This window comes from Juglans regia, chromosome 12 (genome assembly GCF_001411555.2).
Source record: "Juglans regia cultivar Chandler chromosome 12, Walnut 2.0, whole genome shotgun sequence".
Taxonomy (NCBI): Eukaryota; Viridiplantae; Streptophyta; class Magnoliopsida; order Fagales; family Juglandaceae; genus Juglans; species Juglans regia.
This window is the reverse complement of record NC_049912.1, coordinates 26,438,752-26,457,343: the sequence shown is the minus strand read 5'-3', so window position 1 is coordinate 26,457,343 and position 18,592 is coordinate 26,438,752. Positions and strand designations below refer to the sequence as shown.

The following is an 18,592-nucleotide window of genomic DNA, read 5'->3' as shown; positions in this document are numbered from 1 at the left end:
ATTGAATATTTTTTTATTTTTTAATATTATTATTATTTTATAATTAAAAAATTAATTAATTATTTATTATATTTTATATATAAATTTAAAAAAAATTATGAGATGAGATCGTCTCTTTTCCAAACAAACATTCTTGATATCAATCCAACTAGTCTAATCGGTTCTAATCCGAGTTATAAGACTTGAGCAAATAAGAAAGAATAATGATATTGATAGAAAGTACTTAAAAACCAATGTTATAATCAATCAAATGATAGTACGAGGTGAATTCAGTACGGTCTGGTCAGTTTAGAGGGTGTTTTTTGAATCAGATCGAATTTCTTCAATCCATAGTTTTTTCACTTTGAACAGGATCGGTCCCTATTAGTTCGATTGATCATATTTTTTGCACGTAAATTAATAAAATTAAAGTTAAGTAAACTATTTAATATAGACTATGTAATTAACTATTTAACTCATCAAACAAATTGTTAATTCTAATTATATTTATGATGTTAATTGTTAATTTGGTATTAATTTAGAGTATGTAAATGTATTATGATAGTTAATACATAATGAGCTATATTAAACTTTTTATATTCTGTATATTATTAATAAATAATTATCAATTTGTCATTAATTTTTTATCACATTATTTATGATATATTATTAATTGATAACATATATTATTTTATATTTTATATGATCATTGATAATAAATTATATGAAAATTATATTAAATTATATGATTACTATATAAAAATAATATATTAAATTATTATAGACCATGAGACCGAATTAAATTTATTCAATCCATAATATATGGGACCGAGACCGACTAGGGGGGATTTCGGTCCAGTTCGGACCGAATTTTGTACATCCCTAATAGTACATTAAAAGAAAAAATGATACAATCACTCTATAGAGCGGAATAAAATTTTTCTTTGACCGTCAAATTATATATATACTAACTTATATTAAAAATTGAAAGGGCTAGTATTTTAGGAACCAAATATTCTTCACCACAAAAGCCTATGAACAGAGGTTGACTTGAGTGGTAAGGGCTTTGATAATAGGATATGTTTTTTTATTATTATTATTTTTTTTTTTCTCAACAAATGAAATATTTATTATATAAACTAACGGATGCAAGATATAAGTTCGGTGGAGTAAGAGCTCCTTATAATTTTCCTAAAGCCAATATATATTACAATACTTTAGAAAAAAAGAAAAAAGAATGATCGGAACCAAAAGATTGAGTCCCATCCAAGATTTGAACTGTTGCATGCACATGAATTATTTGAGTTACGTTTCATAAGTGAAAAGTCAATGACAGACCCGATCTATATGATATGAACATGTTAGAGTGATTCGACATTTAACTCGATATAAAACAAGTTGCGTTTGTATAATATTCAAGATTTATCACTATATAAAATGTATTCCCTATAATAAATCCTATATTACTCAAAACATCCCAAGTTATTTTCATTAAAAATCAGATCTTTAAAAAAATAAAAATAAAAAATAAAAATAAAAATCAGATCTTATGGCACGAGAGAAAAGTCATAAACAAAAATGAAATATGTACGTGACCTTCCGACTCAGTACTTATTTAAATTAACACTATTTATTAGTGTCAATCGTAGGTAAAAAAAAACCACATCAGTTCAATTGATTTTAAAAAAAATATAATTATAAGTGATTTTGTATATTAATATGTACACTTATTTAGTATGATTAATCAGAAAATATATTTTATTAAAAATAATATTAATTTAAATTTAGAATATGAAGATAATAATAAACTTATTTATAGATAACAAAATTCTTAATTTTATATTTGTAATTCAAGTACTTGATGGCCTAGGGTTACTGCCTGTTCTCTCTTGCAGAGGAACGTACGTAGGGTCTGTGACTCTGTGCATGGTAATCCGAGATTCGCACGTGTGGGATCCACTGCGAAGTTAAAGACCGAAAGCAGCACCGTGGAGCGTGGATTTTTAAACCGCCCATGTCCTTTTTTTTTTTTTTTTGGGGAAAGGATACGAGGGCGGCCAGTGGGCCCCATTAGGTCGGTGGACGATAGTAGACGTACCATCGTCTTGCGTACCAAACCTAACCGCCCATTACCAACCTAACCTCCCTATTTTTTGTTTTCATTTTTTACTTTCTCTGAGCTGGAATTCTCTTAATTTATGTTGGCCATGGTCGTACTATCTCTCCATCATCCATCCAATGAATCCTTGCCAAGTCAGCACCCAATGAAGTGATGGGAAAAGATCTGGTACATTCGATTGTATTCGAAGCGCAGGAGTTGGGAACTTCGGATTACCAAATGGGGTGTTCATTGCGCCTTGGGGCCCAATGTTGATATATTAGTTGATGACTAACGACCACTTATAAATTTATAATCCAAATGTTGATATATTTTGACCTTTTAAATTGGATTAATTCACCCACTTTTTTTTTTTTTATATATTATCCTAATAATTCTATGTTTTTAGGCAAATCTTATTATGGATAAAGAGGTTTGTTACACAACCTTAAGCACACTCCACATTTTATATTTTTTTAAATTTTTAATATTTTTTTGAGTTTATTTTTTTTAAATTATTTCAAATTTTCTATTTATTATTCATATAATAAATATTTGATAAAAGAAAAAAATAATAAAAATTAAAAATAATATAGAGTGTAAAATATTAGAAGGTTGTGAAGATTTTTTGATGGATAAATTGTTTTTTGAAAATTTATTATCACTTTTAGAACTTAATACTGTAGTTTGATTTTCCCTTGCATTTATTTATTTATTTTTATAGTGAAAAGTCTGTTTTTTTTTATAATCCAATTTTTTAAAATTTATTTTATAGACAAAAATTAAAAAAAAAATTCTAAATAAGTAATTTTCTTAACCAAACATTTACCACACTCTTAGATCCGTTTGGATATAAAAACGATTTTATTTCATCTAATTATTATAATTTTTTTAAATTTTTATAGAAAATATAATAAATAATTTAATTTTTTCAAAATTTAAAATAATAATATTAAAAAATTATATTTAATGATATTTTATTTAATTTTTAATTTTTATCTAAAATCATTTCATATCATATCTCAAACTTAAAAAATAAAGGCAAAAAAATGCAACATGTTTTAGGTATGTTTTGAATAGTAAGATAAAATAAAATGATTTTAGATAAAAATTAAATAAAATATTATTATCGTTTTAAATTTAAAAATTTAAATTATTTATTATATTTTATTTAAAAAATTTTAAAAATTGTAATAACGATACGATTGAAATGAAATTATTGTATCCCACTTTAGTGATTTGATCGCACGAAGCCAGGAACAATTTGACAAAGACAGTCAAGCCCACTCTTTTCAGAGAAGAAAAGCGATCAATTTCCCTCTGGGATCGGTCCCTGTCCAACCCCCCCTTCTCTCTCCGTAAATTAAATCGATCTCTGTCTCCCGCATTTCCGAGCTCGGAATCTAGGCTCAATCAACCTCTACGACATGGGTAAATTTCTGAGTCTTTGATCCATCTGATTTATGCTACAATCCCATAATTATGACTAGTTTTCATTAATTATACGTTTCCCGTGCATCCGATCGATTGGATTTTCTTTCGAATGTAACGGAAAATTGAAGTTACAATACAATACCTATACGCTTTGGGCTTGTCAAGTTTTATTTGGGTTTAGTGTCTGGTTGGTGTTTTGAAGCCGGTTCATTTAATGGGTCCGATTAGTTATTGATGGTATTAATTTTTGGAAAATTTAATATAGGTTTAAGGTTTTTGAGCAGTTTTAATTATTTGCTTGTGGGTCGCCGTACAGACTCTTGCATTTCTATTTGTTTGGTTACTGAGAAAATGTAGGAAAAGAAACTGGGTTAGTGAGTTTTAATATTTGTTGCTTTTTAGGTCGTGGAACTACATGTATGGTATTGCAAGGCTAATTCCTAATATGATTTATTTGGATCAGCGAGGAACCAAACTACTGGCTGAAATTTGAATTTATTCTGGGTTCTGGGGGTTTCTAAGTTTTCTCCACAACTCAATATAGGGTCAAGTGGAAAATACTGTGATTGTAATTGCCCTGTTTATTTAGTTGGTGCCAGAAGATGGCAATGATTTAAGGCCTAGCACATAGACATGGTTATCTTGTCTATTCTGGGAAGGCAATGATGTAGTTATCATTGGCTTGTATAATCAGATGGCTGCACTTTTTGAATTGAAAAGGATGGCAGGAGTGTTTTGCCAGCCTAATCTTCATGAATTCAATTACTTATATAAAAAAATCTTCATGAATTCAATTCACGAATCACAACAATACTTGTGATGATGGTGGATAGTTTATATGCGTTTAATTTACTTATTTTCTGCCAAGTCATTTGTATGATTAATTTGAAGCTTCAGAACCTTTACTTTTACTTTTTTCTCTGATACATGAACCATTTTGTTATACAGCAAGGAGTGACGAGTGTTATTCAACTCAACTTATTGATGGAGATGGCATATTCAATGCCACTGGAATTGAAAGCTTTATCAAGGAGGTGAGATTAGGTGAATGTGGACTATCATATGCCGTAGTCTCAATCATGGGCCCACAAAGTAGCGGTATGCATTCTTTTCTTTATAAGCCCATTGATCTTTAGTTTTATCGTTTACCAGTCATGCTTTTTAGGGATGTATTTACATGCAATAAAATGCTTTTTCCTTTTAATCTTTTGAGCTTTAAGAATGCTGTTCTTGTGATTGAAATGGGTTTTTTGGACGAGACTTTGTGCGTTCATAAAGCATGATAAGTTGGAAGTGGGTTTACTTTAATCTTGCAGAATCTGAGGCATGGCTGCCATGCTGAAATAGGCTCCGTTTGGATAGTGAAAGTGTTTCATCTCATCTCATCTTATCATTACAACTTTTCTAAATTTTCACATAAAATATAATAAATAATTTAACTTTTTCAATTCCCAAAACAATAATAATATTAAAAAAATAATATTCTAACAATATTTTATTCAACTTTCATTTCAACTCATCTCATCTTAACTTACTATCCAAATGGCACCTGAATGTTACATCTCTTCTTATCGGATTTTGTCAAGCTGTTACTGAATACGGTTTAGTTTCTTTTTGTCTTTTGCTTTTAGATATTAGGATTTCACCTTTTTGCTGTGATGGAAATTTAATTTGTTTCTTCATTTGTAACTGTAAATCACATCCTACATCTGTCTTAGCACACGGAACATTAGTATTTTCACACTATTTTCCATGATCTGAACAGGGAAGAGCACTCTACTAAATCATTTGTTTGGTACCAACTTCAGGGAGATGGATGCTTTTAGAGGAAGGCATGCTTTCACGGTTTTCTTAATATGTATTACTTTAGACTTTGATCGGAGAACTTAGACTGACTGGATCTGCTGCTTTTTTAGGTCCCAAACAACTAAAGGTATTTGGTTGGCAAATTGTGCTGGTATAGAGCCTTGCACCCTTGTTATGGATTTGGAGGGTACAGATGGAAGAGAACGTGGAGAGGTGCCTTTTTGTCCCTGATTTTCCAAATAAATCTTTCAATTTCCGAATGCTTCTATCATGGCATGCATCCTATTGTCTTTGCAGTTCTTTTATTAGTGGTTGTTCACAAATGCACTATTCACTTTTTGAATGCGCTCTCATTTGTAAGTAATTAATTTTGCATTCCCTGTGCATCCCCTGTCCCTATACATGCAGTTTAACAAGAAAACATCTTAAATTATGGAGCAATTGTGTCCTTAATTTATCAAGCTTATATAGTCATATTTTGTTTTCATTTGGCGATAAATTCTTCAATTTAATAATTAAGTTGTAAGACTCGTTGCAGGTTTTTAAAACTGTTACATGCAATCTTTATTTGGGACTAAGTTTTTACTTAGTTATTTTACCATCCACCATTTGACATTACATTTTAAATTTCTTAAGTATCTGACCTGGTAGTTTTTTGTAAGGAACTTCTGAATTCTTCAATATCTGTCAAATTTTCTTACAAGGAAGTAGAGATCATTCTCAATACATTATAATTATAGAGTTTGAATTGAGGAGTGTGTATATGGATGCTTACTGATCCTTACCTGATTTTTGTTCCGTTGAAGTTAAGAGAAGGTAATTCTCAAAAGGGGAAGAGATATGGATAGCAGTAACTTTGTGCATCTGTTTAATTATATTTTATCTTCTTTTCAGGATGATACTGCATTCGAGAAGCAGAGTGCCCTTTTCGCTCTTGCTGTTTCAGATATAGTGCTCATAAACATGTAAGTTGTTCTGGTGTAGAGTTACTAAAACTTATGATTATTTCTGTTTAGTTAAGTGTTTTGCGTGGTGGCTTCTGTAGTTTATAAATTATTTTCTTGAGCCTTTTTTTTTTTTAATGCAGGTGGTGTCATGATATCGGTCGTGAGCAAGCTGCAAATAAGCCTCTTCTAAAGACTGTATTCCAGGTATCTCTGTCGACCTGCGAATATAAGCAGCTATTCAGAATTTTGAAAGTCTCATTCAAACAACTTTATGCTGGTATCTGCTTACAGGTCATGATGCGATTGTTCAGTCCACGCAAAACAACTCTGATGTTTGTAATACGTGATAAAACAAGGGTGTGTTCCTCTCTTCTGGTGTAATTCATGCTGAAGCTCGAGGGAGATCTTTCTTTTTTGGTCTCTCATTCATGTTTTAGTGCTGTCATTTTTGGGTTAAGGCGTTCAAGGCTTCTCTGTTTAGTTGAGATGAGTTTTTAATTGTGTTTAACCTTGTGTTTTTTAGACACCACTGGAAAATTTAGAACCTGTTCTAAGAGAAGATGTTCAGAAGGTAAGAGATTTGTGCATTTTTTCTTATTTTGTTGATCTTTGATGACTCTTTAAGCTACTATTACCACTATTTTTATCTTTATTCTCTTTAACTGCAGATATGGGACTCTGTTTCTAAACCCCACGCGCACAAGGAAACTCCACTAAATGAGTTTTTCAATGTAAGATGTCATGGTCTAGCTTAGATAGGTTCTCATGCATTTATGGTGTATATTATTAATGATTGAATTTTCAGGTTGAAGTTGTTGCTCTTTCTAGTTATGAAGAAAAAGAAGAGCAATTTAAAGAGCAGGTATGCATCCACTTATTGAGACTGCCCTGATTAATATTTTTTTTTTCAGTTATTGAAATAAAATAATTTATTTTTGATTTTCTCCCAGTGTCTGGTTGTTGAATTCTAATAGAAATATTCTTTGCCTACTGTATAGAACTTGGGGTCAGTCTGGAGCATTGTGCAAAGACTTTGGCCAGATGAACTTATCTAAAAACTTCATGTGTGTGTGTTTTGTTTATACACTCATGTAATGTAGGTTGCTAACTTAAGACAACGATTCTTTCATTCCATTGCGCCTGGTGGGCTTGCGGGAGATCGACGTGGTGTAGTTCCTGCTTCAGGGTTTTCCTTTAGTGCACAGCAAATTTGGAAAGTTATTAAGGAAAACAAGGACCTTGACCTTCCCGCTCACAAGGTAAAATTTGTTCAACAGAGGCCCATTGGTGCATGTTTGTTATCTTGTTTATGTCATGCAAGATCCATCCATTTTTAGGTTATGGTGGCTACTGTACGCTGTGAAGAGATCGCTAATGAAAAGTATTCATCTTTTGCTGCAAATGAGGTACCTGCAGTTCATATAATCCAATGTTTTTAAACAATCCTGGTCAATATTGTGAACCACCAACATCCAAATTGCTTTAAATGACCACAGGACTGGTGCCACTTGGAAGAGGCTGTGCAATCTGGTCTTATTCCTGGCTTTGGGAAAAAGCTCAGTTCAATTCTTGATGACTTTCTATCAAAGTAAGTGTATCTCATGTACCTAATCATCTCATGTACGTTATTGGTGGTTTAGCACCATAGCAAAGGAGTTATGAGATTTTATGATAGATGAGGCTTTCTGGTCAGTGCTCATGAACATTTGACGGATTTGTGTGGTTGTATGTTAATGCGTGTTGTCTAATTGGTGTTCACCATTCCCAACACTAATGTGAAGTGGTCAACTTTGGAGAAGAGTATTCGTCATTCATAAAGGGACCCCCCAAAGAAGAAAGCAAATTAACATGCTTGACTGAATTATCTTTTGACTTTGATGGGTCATGTTCTCTTTTGTTTGTTTATTTCTATGTTTTCATATACTCATATAGATTGATAATTGATATTCAAGTATAACTGATATATGGCTTAAAGCATTATTAGCGAGGGTGGTGGCATATGGTAGATATTCAGGTTGTTTGGTCATGTGTGAAGGAGACCAAGTAAATTACCATTGAGAAAGTTTGATTTAATTCAAGATGATGGAGTGAAAAGTGGTAGAGGAAGAATTAGAATACATGGGTTGAATGTATGAAAAAGGATATGTTCATTATATGGGAGGGAATGATGGAAAAGAATACATGGTAGAAGATTCCAATTAATTAATGAGGTTCCATAGCTGACCCCCTACTTAAGTGTGCTTATGGTTAGTTGGTTTGAGTGGAGTTGACTGTCTTGTTACCTTGCCTAATACCACCACGATGACTATATCTGTTCATGCCATCTTCAAGTTATAAACTGAGGTTTGAAAACTATCCTTTAAAATCATCTTTCCCCCTCTTCTTTCGTGTCTGTAGAAATATTGTTAAATATGGTTTTCTTTTTAAGTATTGAGCACATTATTCCTGTCATTCTAGGTATGATGCGGAAGCTGCATATTTTGATGAAGGTGTCAGATCTGCAAAGCGGAAGCAACTGGAAGAAAAATTGCTACAGGTAATTCATCTCTGCTGTAGTCTTGTGCAGTCTTTGGCAGTTTCCCACCTGCTTTGGGCATTTGTGTTTCTGCCGCCATTAGTTGTGATTAGATCTTGATTCTGTCAAGTTCAGTAGATGACTGGAGTATCAAAGTGAAACTGAGAATTTAGGATATTGGATTATTAGCAGTACATTTCACTCGAGTTGGTAAATTGACTTGTATTTGCCCATGAGCTGGTGACTTATAATTGCTTATTTATTAAATTGATACAAATGAAAACCCTGTGCAGCAGATATTGTTAAGTGGATCTCTTGTATACTTTGTACCAGGGTTGCACCCTCTTTTGTTATATAGATTATTATTATTATTATTTTTTATTAAAAAAGCTCTTTTGTTTTACCTTTTTTTTTATTAGTAAGAAACTTTATTGAACGAATGAAACTAGGCGAAGCCCATGTACACGTGTAGTATACAAAAGAAACACCTAATTACATTCTAGAAACCTGAAAAGAAAACAAAAACTCATGAACATTCCCTCCCTCAAGTACAATAGTAAAAAACCACTGAAGCAGAGAAGACACAAAAAATTTCTAGATATCCTCAACAACTCGCTCCTTGTTGTTAAAGCACCTCTCGTTCCTTTCCATCCATATACACCACATTATGCACAAAGGAATCGTCCTCCATGCCGCTGCCAATTGAGAGCTACTATGATGCCTATTCCAACATGCAAGTAGATCCACCACTCTCTTTGGCATAACCTAACTCAACCCAGCTCTACTAAGAACACCAACCAGCCCTAGCCACCTCACAATGTAAGAGTAAATGATCAATCAATTCATCATTATTCTTACACATGAAGCACCACTTCATAACAGTCATACCAATTACCTCGTTTTCCCAAATTGTCAACCGTCAAGATCTTCTCAAGTGTAGCTGTCCAAGTAAAAAATGTGACTTTAGACGGCACAAAAACCCTCCAAATACTATTCCACAGAAAAGAGATATGCTGTTATACAACCAACACCTTATAATATGATTTAACTGAAAAATTTTTGCTCCCCGTGTGTATCCACATCATTTGATCCCTCCCATCTCCTCTTATATTCAGAGAATACAAGAAATTGAAAAAATCTGCAATCTCATCAAGTTCCCAATCCAGAGCATTTCTAGTGAAAATAACATGCTAATGCACAGTCCCATTAGCATGACACAACACCTCTGAAACCGTAGCCTGCTGAATTTTAACAAAGCTGAAAACAACCAGAAAAACAGTAAAAAGAGCTCTCTCACCACACCATTCGTCAAACCAAAAACGGATTCTTGCACCCTTTTTAACCTCTAACTTTATGTTTTTCAAAACTATTCCACCCCTTTTTGATAAATTTCCATAGGCACACACCATAATACCCCTTGCCCTCCTTAGAACACCCCCTCCCCCAATTACATCCATACTCCAATCAATAACCTTTCTCCACAATGAATCTCCTTCCATTTGATACCTCCACAACCACTTCCCTAGTAGTGCCTTTTTAAAATTACTCAAATTTCTCACCCCCAAACCTCCATTCACAATCGGATAGCACACCCTATGCCAACTCACAAGATGAAATTTATTCTCCTCTCTCATGCCACCCCACAAAAATGCTCTAAACAATTTCGCAATCCGGTTTGCCACACCAAGCGGTAATGAGAATAAAGAAAGATAATATGTAGGAAGATTGGAAAGAGGCTTTTAATAAGCGTTAATCTCCCCCCTTTTGATAGATATAGCCTCTTCCAACGCGAAAATCTTTAATCAACCTTCTCTACAACACCATCCCAAATATTCTTTGCTTTGAGAGATGCCCCCAACTGAAGCTCAAGATATTTCATTGGAAGAAAAGCAACTTTGTAGCCCAACAAATTCGCTAAGTAGTTAATATTCCTCACTTCTCCCACCGGTACCAATTCCGACTTACCCAAGTTCACCTTAAGGCCCAAGACAGCTTCAAAACATAATAATACAACCCTTAAAGCTTGAATCTGTCCACTATCAGCATTATAAAAAATAAGAGTGTCATCCGCAAATAGTAAATGGGAAATTGAAATAACACCGTTATTATTGTTTCCCACCGAGAAACTAGAGAGAAAAACCCCTTATTGCAGCCTCCACCATACGATTCAACGTCTCCATAACTATAATAAAAAGAAAAGGGGATAACGGATCCCCTTGTCTCAAACCCCTCGAACTCTAAAAAAAGCCACAAGAGTTGCCATTTACTAAAACAGAAAACCGAGCGGTTGAAACACATTGTTCAACCCATCCACACCACCTATTCCCAAAGCTACATCTTCTTAGCAAATAAAAAAGAAAGTCCCAACACGTGGTCATATGCCTTTTCCATGTCAAGCTTGCAAAGAATCCTCGGGATACCTTCCCTCATTCGGCTGTCCAAACATTTATTCGTAATTAGAATTGAATCCAATATTTTCCATTCCCGAACGAAAGCATTTTGAAGTTTAGAAATGATTTTATCCATTACCGTACTCATGCGGTTAGCTAACACCTTTGATATAATTTTATAAATCCCGCCCACCAAACTAATAAGACGGAAATCCTTCAACTCATAGACACCAGCTATCTTCGGAATGAGGGCAATAAATATAGCATTTATAGACTTCTCTAACTTATGACAAGAAGAAAATTCTTAGAAAACCCACATCAATTCTTCTCTCACTATATCCCAACACTCTTGAGAAAAAGCCGTAGAAAAACCATCCAGACCTGGAGTTTTATCTTTTACACATTTCTCTCACAACTTGATACACCTCAAATTTTTCAAACAGCCTCTCCAACCAGCTTGTCGCCCTCTTTCTCACTGACTACCATCTGAAAGCTAGCTTTTGTCACCACATGTTGTGAAGGACTAGCCATCTGCAAAGCACCATTCAATTCCGCTGATGATACGCCGAGAACTCCATCAACCTCCCCAACCATTTCTAGATGCCGAATCCCCTCCTCCTTTGGCGAAATCTACTTTACCAAACTTGGAAATAGATCCCTTGTATGAACTCTATCAGACAAAGGGTTTGTAATCACTATTGGGTTTAAGGAACCCCCCCCATCTATCTCTTCCCCACTGTCACAATACTCTACCAACTCCCCCCATCTTCTACTTCCTCCGGCCGAGAGTGCTGCACCAACCCACCATGAGGTTCAACGACGATTGGCGAAACTATCTCCGTCAGAGCTGGAACCGGCAACTCACGTGTCGGCTCTGATGAGGAAGAAATAAAAACCTTAGCCGATACACCCGATACCGAAATATCGGATGAAACTCGGCCTTTCTCCTTCCATACCCACTTTGGGCCTTTATTGGAACCCAACCCAATTTCTTTTGAATTACCTTTCACTCCAACCGCTTCCTTACGGCCCACACCAGAGACCAGCCCATAACCCTTCTCTCCATTCATACTACCCACTTGGGCCTTACTCAAATTCTCATGGCCCGAGAAGCCCATACCCATACCCATACCCAGGTCCATCCAATTTAACAAACAATCCACTTTATGATTCAAGTCCAATAACACCTCCTGCATGGCCCTCCACGACATCACCTCCCCTTCCCCAGTCAACACACTCGTTAAAGACTGTTCATCTCCTTTAGGAATACGAACGGGCTCTTGCATTAAATTCTGAGGAAACTTCACCGAGTTACCCTTGCATCCCCCACGCTCCTCCCTATTAGTCACCAGCCCCGACGATGATGGTTTTCTCAGTGACTCCGCATATAAACCCTTCCGTCCATCTACCGCCCTTGAAACAACTACTAACCTTTCTATAACTCTGTTTTTCTCACTCGAAACAGAGGGTGGCGATATCACCTCCTTCAAAGTTCCACCGAACTTCCTCCATCCCTCCCCCTTCTCCCCTTTCGGCACCACAATCAGGCATTGCCTTTTCTCGTGACCAAACTTCGATAACGACAGAAACCGACCATAGTTATTATGACACCTCTGCGCCCCCAGCACGCGATTCCTTTTCCTTCGAGTTCTAAGAAACTCAGAATAACCCATTGAGGCTGCACAGTCCCTCACTGCTGAAACCAACCACACCATTGCTTCAACATCAATGGAAATAAATTTCACAACTTGGTGACTGCTCTCCGTAATTCTTCACCATGTCTCATTCTCCTTTTTCATCTCAAATAACTTTTGATCAATAAGGAACTTCTGACATGACCCCATTGCAACCAACCAATAAGAAAACAAGCAATCTTGACAAATATCACTGAACAACTGGATTACGAAGACAACTCATGGCAGAGATTTACTTATAAAAAAGAAGTTTCTTGGTCTTTTAAGAGCAAGTGAGTTGCTGTTGCATGATTTTCTTTTGATTGAGCACAAAATGTTTATATGCTTCTTTTTTTGGTCAATAATACTTCTTTTTATTTATTTATTTATTTTTTATGACGGGGGAACCACCCCATGGCCGATTTGGTCAATAATACTTCTAATTCAAGATTTACTTAATTTAATTACTTAGTTTGTTCTATTTTCTCATTGCTTGTACTTCCTAATTTGTTAGCTTATCCAACCGGCATTCCAATCCATGCTTGGACACCTAAGGTCGGAAACTTTAGAAAAATTTAAGGAAGTATTTGACAAAGCTCTGAATGGGGGGGAAGGGTTTTCTTCAGCATCTCGTAACTGCACACAGTTTTGTATGGCTCGATTTGATGAAGGATGTGCAGGTATGGTTTAATTTGAAACTTCTGTTCCATATTTAAAATCGATTGGAATCAACACAAAAGCAAAGGTCAAAAGAAGCAAAAAATTACGAGGCTTTTAAATTACAAAACTATGAGGACAAAAGAAGTTGAAATATTCATTGTAGTCCTTGAAACATGTTTTTGAACAAAACAGTTTGGTCTTTGGTTCATTTCTATGAATCAATTATAGGAAAGTGATAAAATCTGGAGACTAGAGAGGTTTAGTATTCTGGATGGTTTTATGGATAAGTTATTTGTGAACGATGTGTATATTAACACATTAGCCTTGCAGATGTTGTTATTGAACAAGCGAAGTGGGACACATCTAAAGTCAGGGATAAACTTCATCGCGATATAGATGCACATATCACTTCTGTCCGTACTGCCAAGCTTGCTGAAATTACTGCTCACTATGAGGTAGTTTACATTATCCTTTTTTACTCACCCTTTTTTACTCAACTGACTGTCGTCAAGCTAAGTGACAATGCTAAGATTCCAGAATTTGGTGAATTGGTAACATTTACAGTTGATGGAAAATATATTAAAATAGTATGGTCACTAGTGTAAATTATAAGTTTAAGCCAGAATGTTCATTAGACCAACAAAGAAAAAGAAAAAAGCACTTGGAAAAGACTAATGACTATGACATGATAATGTCTCTATTGCTGACAAAAAGTATATGCTGGGCAACGCCTTCTCTCTTCTATTATTTAAATTTTATTTCACCTATCAAAAATAAAATTCTCTGTGCTTGTGTACACCCTTTGGGTTTTAATGAATTTTGATTACTTATAAAAAAGAAGATTCGTTTTTGTATTGACTCAATAACTACGAGCTAGAAAGTTTTTAGCCCAATCAATAAGTTACTAGTAACATCATTGGTAATCAATTTGATTAAAGCCAAACAAGTCCCTTTCAAATTTTACCTTTTGAATTTCAATAGGCCACTGTCCTTGCACACAACTGGTTGTGCCTTTGTGATTAATGACCATTTCATATGGTGAACTTTGTTTTAGTGGTCTTCAGTCTATTGATATATAAAGTTAGCAAAATAGGCCGTTATAAGCCTTGCTGATGATCCTTTCAAATTTGCAGGCAAAATTGAAAGAGGCATTATCTGGACCTGTCGAAGCTCTTTTAGATGGAGCTAGTAGTGACACCTGGCCAGCAATAAGAAAACTTTTTAGGCGTGAGACTGAAGCTGCTGTCTCTGGGCTTTCTGGTGCACTTTCTGGTTTTGACATGGATGGACAATCGAAGGATAAAATGCTTGGAAGTATAGAAAACTATGCAAGAGGGGTGGTTGAAGCAAAAGCGAGAGAAGAAGCTGGAAGGGTCTTGATCCATATGAAGGACAGGTAGCAGCTCCTAGCAACATCCAAATCCAATTGTTTGTTCTCTCTCAGATTATTTTGTGGGGACTGACTTTAAGTTGCAAACAGGTTTTCGACATTGTTTAGTCATGATTCTGATTCAATGCCACGGGTTTGGACTGGGAAGGAAGACATTCGTGCAATCACCAAAACTGCTCGCTCTGCAGTATGCCACAGTTTATATAGTTTTTTTTTTTGAATCTGTATTGTATTTTTGTTAATTATTTCTATTAACTTGTCCAGTCCTTAAAATTGCTGTCTGTTATGGCTGTCATCCGTTTGGATGATGATGATAACGATAGTATCGAGAACACTCTGTCTGTTGCTTTGGTGGATTCTGCAAATGCTACCCTTAAAGATAGGAGTGCCACAACATTTGATCCACTGGCGTCAAGCACTTGGGAAGAGGTGACTTTTGGTTATGCTGAAGTTCTTATTTCCAAACTATATAATTCTGTGCTGACAAGTTAATTCTTGAACCTTGATGGTATAAAACAGATATAATTGACTCTAAAAGCTTTTTTTGACTAAAATCTTATGAAAATTTGTAAACGACTCTATTTTTGGTGCTTTTAGCTCCAGCTGAAGTCAACAGGTCCATGCTGCCAAGTGGGTTAATCTAGTTCAGCACAAATTTCGACTTGTATTTTCTTTAAGTAATATAATTCATTAAAGAATCATCATAAGGGGCATGAACCTAGTACACAGTATGTCTACACAAAGGATAGGATAGAATGACAGTAAAAAGTAGATGTGGTTGTCCCTAATTGGTTGATAAGGATCTATGTAGCCAACCCCAATTAAATTGGGTTTGAAGCTTAGTTTGAGTTGAGAGCTGAGTACATAACACTTAAATGCTTGCTTATCAGAAAATAAAATAAAATAAAGATAATTGTAGTAATAAAAACAAATATGGTCTTGATTTCGGAAACTGATTACTTAAGGCCACCAAGCTACGAGAGTGGACTTGAGGGTTTATTATGATTCCATTTCTCTATCTCATTTTTCTTTATCTCATTGTTTGATACCATTGGTTTACCCTTAAAACTCTAATTAGTTAATGTGATTGCTCTTTTCCATACAGGTTTCACCCGCAAAAACATTGATTACACCTGTCCAGTGCAAATCTTTGTGGAGGCAATTCAAGGCAGAGACTGAATATAGTGTCTCTCAGGCCATTGCTGCACAGGCATGATACTTTACATATTAACCGAGATTCTTATTTTAAATATTGATTCTGTTCTCTCTCTCTCTCTCTCTCTCTCTCTCTCTCTCTGTGTGACAGCTAGTTGAAGGTGTACATGAATTTCTGACGAATTTATCAATCATTCTCGCTTAAGTTGGTAACAATCATAAATCTGTTTCACTCTTATTGGTTCTTTCAGGAAGCCAACAAGCGCAGTAACAACTGGTTGCCGCCACCATGGGCAATTGCTGCTTTGATAGTCTTGGGATTCAATGAATTTATGACGCTTCTAAGGTACATATTTTCACGTATTATGAAATTTTATATTGTTCGGGTTAATGTTGTATCCTTATGTTCAATGATTTAATTCATACTACTTATAAAAGGAAATGATTTAACTTATAGAGATATTTTTTTTTAATGGCAGAAATCCTTTGTATTTGGGAGTGATATTTGTTGCTTTTCTACTCATGAAAGCCTTATGGGTGCAACTGGATATTTCGGGTGAATTCCGTAATGGTGCGGTGAGTATCATGTTCTACTGTGACTGTTTAAGCCCCATTTTATTGTTAATCTGTGGTTGGTTCCAGCAATGTTGGTTTTTTGAAAGCTCTAAAGCTGGTTAATTGCTTAAAAGTGCACCAGGAAAATAAAACTCGAGTCCTGTGTACTTGGCTTTTGCCTATTTACTTGATTCAATAAAATTTTATTTTACCTATCATTAAAAAGAGGGAAGAACTTGAGACTCAAATTCTAATTCAACTAATTTCTGTTTCATATACTAATAGGCTCTTGAATTAAAGTTCAGACCTGATAAGCGCAAATCACATAATTGAAATTCTTACTCAAACCAGTTTTGAATGAGCAGCTTGTAGTTGTCATTTTATTTTTCCTCTCATTTTTCTGTTTGTTACTCTGAAGATTAGGGTTTAGAAAAATCATTTGATGGAACATACCTTCGTAAGTTGATTCTGCTGGTTAGTTGACCGTTTCTGAATGATTTAGTGAGATTTTAACCAACAAAGTCTGTTTATAGGCAACCAGTATTAAGTAATAATATTTCATTAAGGAAATCGCAGAAAGGAGCACCTGTATACACGTCGTATACAAGAGCAACACCAAAAAGCAAGCGCCATGAATATCAATTAAGTTGAAGTCGTTTTTCTTCCAATTATCACAAAAACGCCTTTTTGAGTATAGTTTTGTGTCTTTGACAATTCATTTTGTGTTTTTGCAAAAGATTCTAACAAGTTTCACCTGTGACTGTGTAACTCAACAGCTTCCTGGTCTTATCTCCTTGTCTTCAAAGTTCCTTCCCACGGTAATGAATCTTCTTAAAAGATTAGCAGAGGAGGGGCAAGTGCCTGCAGCTAATGATCCACAAAGAAACCCTGCACTAGCATCAAAGAGCTTTAGGAATGGAGTTAGCTCCAGCGGTGATACGTCATCCAGTGCTTCATCTGAAGTAACTTCATCTGAATACTCCAGCAACTCAAAAGAAGACTAAGGGAACTAATCCTTTTGATTAAGGAGCAATTTTCTTCGGCATTCTACCTACTCCTTGGCAGGTTGTTGCATCTGTATGGTCCATGAAGTTCAACTCTCACGAGCCTGTGAGAGCGAGAGGAATAGGTTTTGAAGGCATTGATTTTTGTTGATGTGCCGGAAGGGGGGGGCGGGTTTGCCGCAAGGAAGCCCCATTATTAGTTTTTACATAAAAGTTAGGTGCTCTATTATGATTTTTTATTTGTTGGGTAAGCAACAGGTCTCTTCTGTCACATGCTGATGGTAGTTCATTATGCTGGTTTGTATTCAATTTTGTACTGAGTTGTAATGTTGTGTGATTGTAATTTACCGAAATTGGTTAAATGATGATACTCTTATGTATTGTTCTCCTTCATTCAGAAGCCAGCTGGAAACAAATTTGGCAGTATAATTATGCAAGAAAGATCAGTTATTGATAAACTTCACAGCTGTGTAATTGAAACTCCAGGCCTCAAGGCTGGAATTCTAATTCAACTACTATGTTGTTTAACTCTTGAATTAAGCAGTATACATTGCTTTGTATCTTCATATGATGATAATATTACATCATTTGACCGTTAAGATAATGTTAAAGAGTTTTGAGTCTTCTGCAACTAGTTTGAACTTTGAACTCTTCAGAATACAGCAAAATTCTCACTATCCAAAAAAATATTTATTAAAAAAAAAAGAAAAAGGAATAGAGTCCTGTTTTCGGATTAAGATTGCTTTACAATGGGATGAGCATTTGAAATAAATCAAAATTAATATCAAAACATAATTTTCTGAAAAAATAAATTAAATTAAGTAGGGGTGAAAATACTATTTTGTACCAATTTTTATCTCTTCAATGTCACCACGTGACACACCAAAATAAAAAATAAAAAATAAAAAATAAAAAAAATGAAAACATGAGCTCTGATATTATTGTTTCCAGGACATATTCAAGACAAAATTTATTATTTTCTGAAA

The 18,592-nt window shown here is 34.8% G+C and overlaps 1 protein-coding gene across 1 annotated transcript; it reads left to right on the top strand.

Annotated features, from left to right (window-relative positions):
* The first annotated feature begins 3,326 nt into the window (after nucleotides 1-3,326).
* On the top strand, nucleotides 3,327-18,064 carry LOC109007925 (protein ROOT HAIR DEFECTIVE 3-like). Its single transcript, XM_035683395.1, has 23 exons — nucleotides 3,327-3,508; nucleotides 4,460-4,609; nucleotides 5,277-5,343; nucleotides 5,428-5,530; nucleotides 6,212-6,282; nucleotides 6,405-6,468; nucleotides 6,556-6,621; nucleotides 6,788-6,835; nucleotides 6,933-6,995; nucleotides 7,070-7,126; nucleotides 7,365-7,523; nucleotides 7,602-7,670; nucleotides 7,761-7,852; nucleotides 8,722-8,800; nucleotides 13,357-13,522; nucleotides 13,833-13,957; nucleotides 14,636-14,898; nucleotides 14,983-15,079; nucleotides 15,157-15,321; nucleotides 15,998-16,102; nucleotides 16,299-16,393; nucleotides 16,527-16,623; nucleotides 17,379-18,064. Exons 1-23 carry the CDS (start codon nucleotides 3,505-3,507, stop codon nucleotides 17,604-17,606), a joined length of 2,433 nt encoding a protein of 810 aa, XP_035539288.1. The 5' UTR covers nucleotides 3,327-3,504; the 3' UTR covers nucleotides 17,607-18,064.
* The last annotated feature ends 528 nt before the right edge of the window (nucleotides 18,065-18,592 follow it).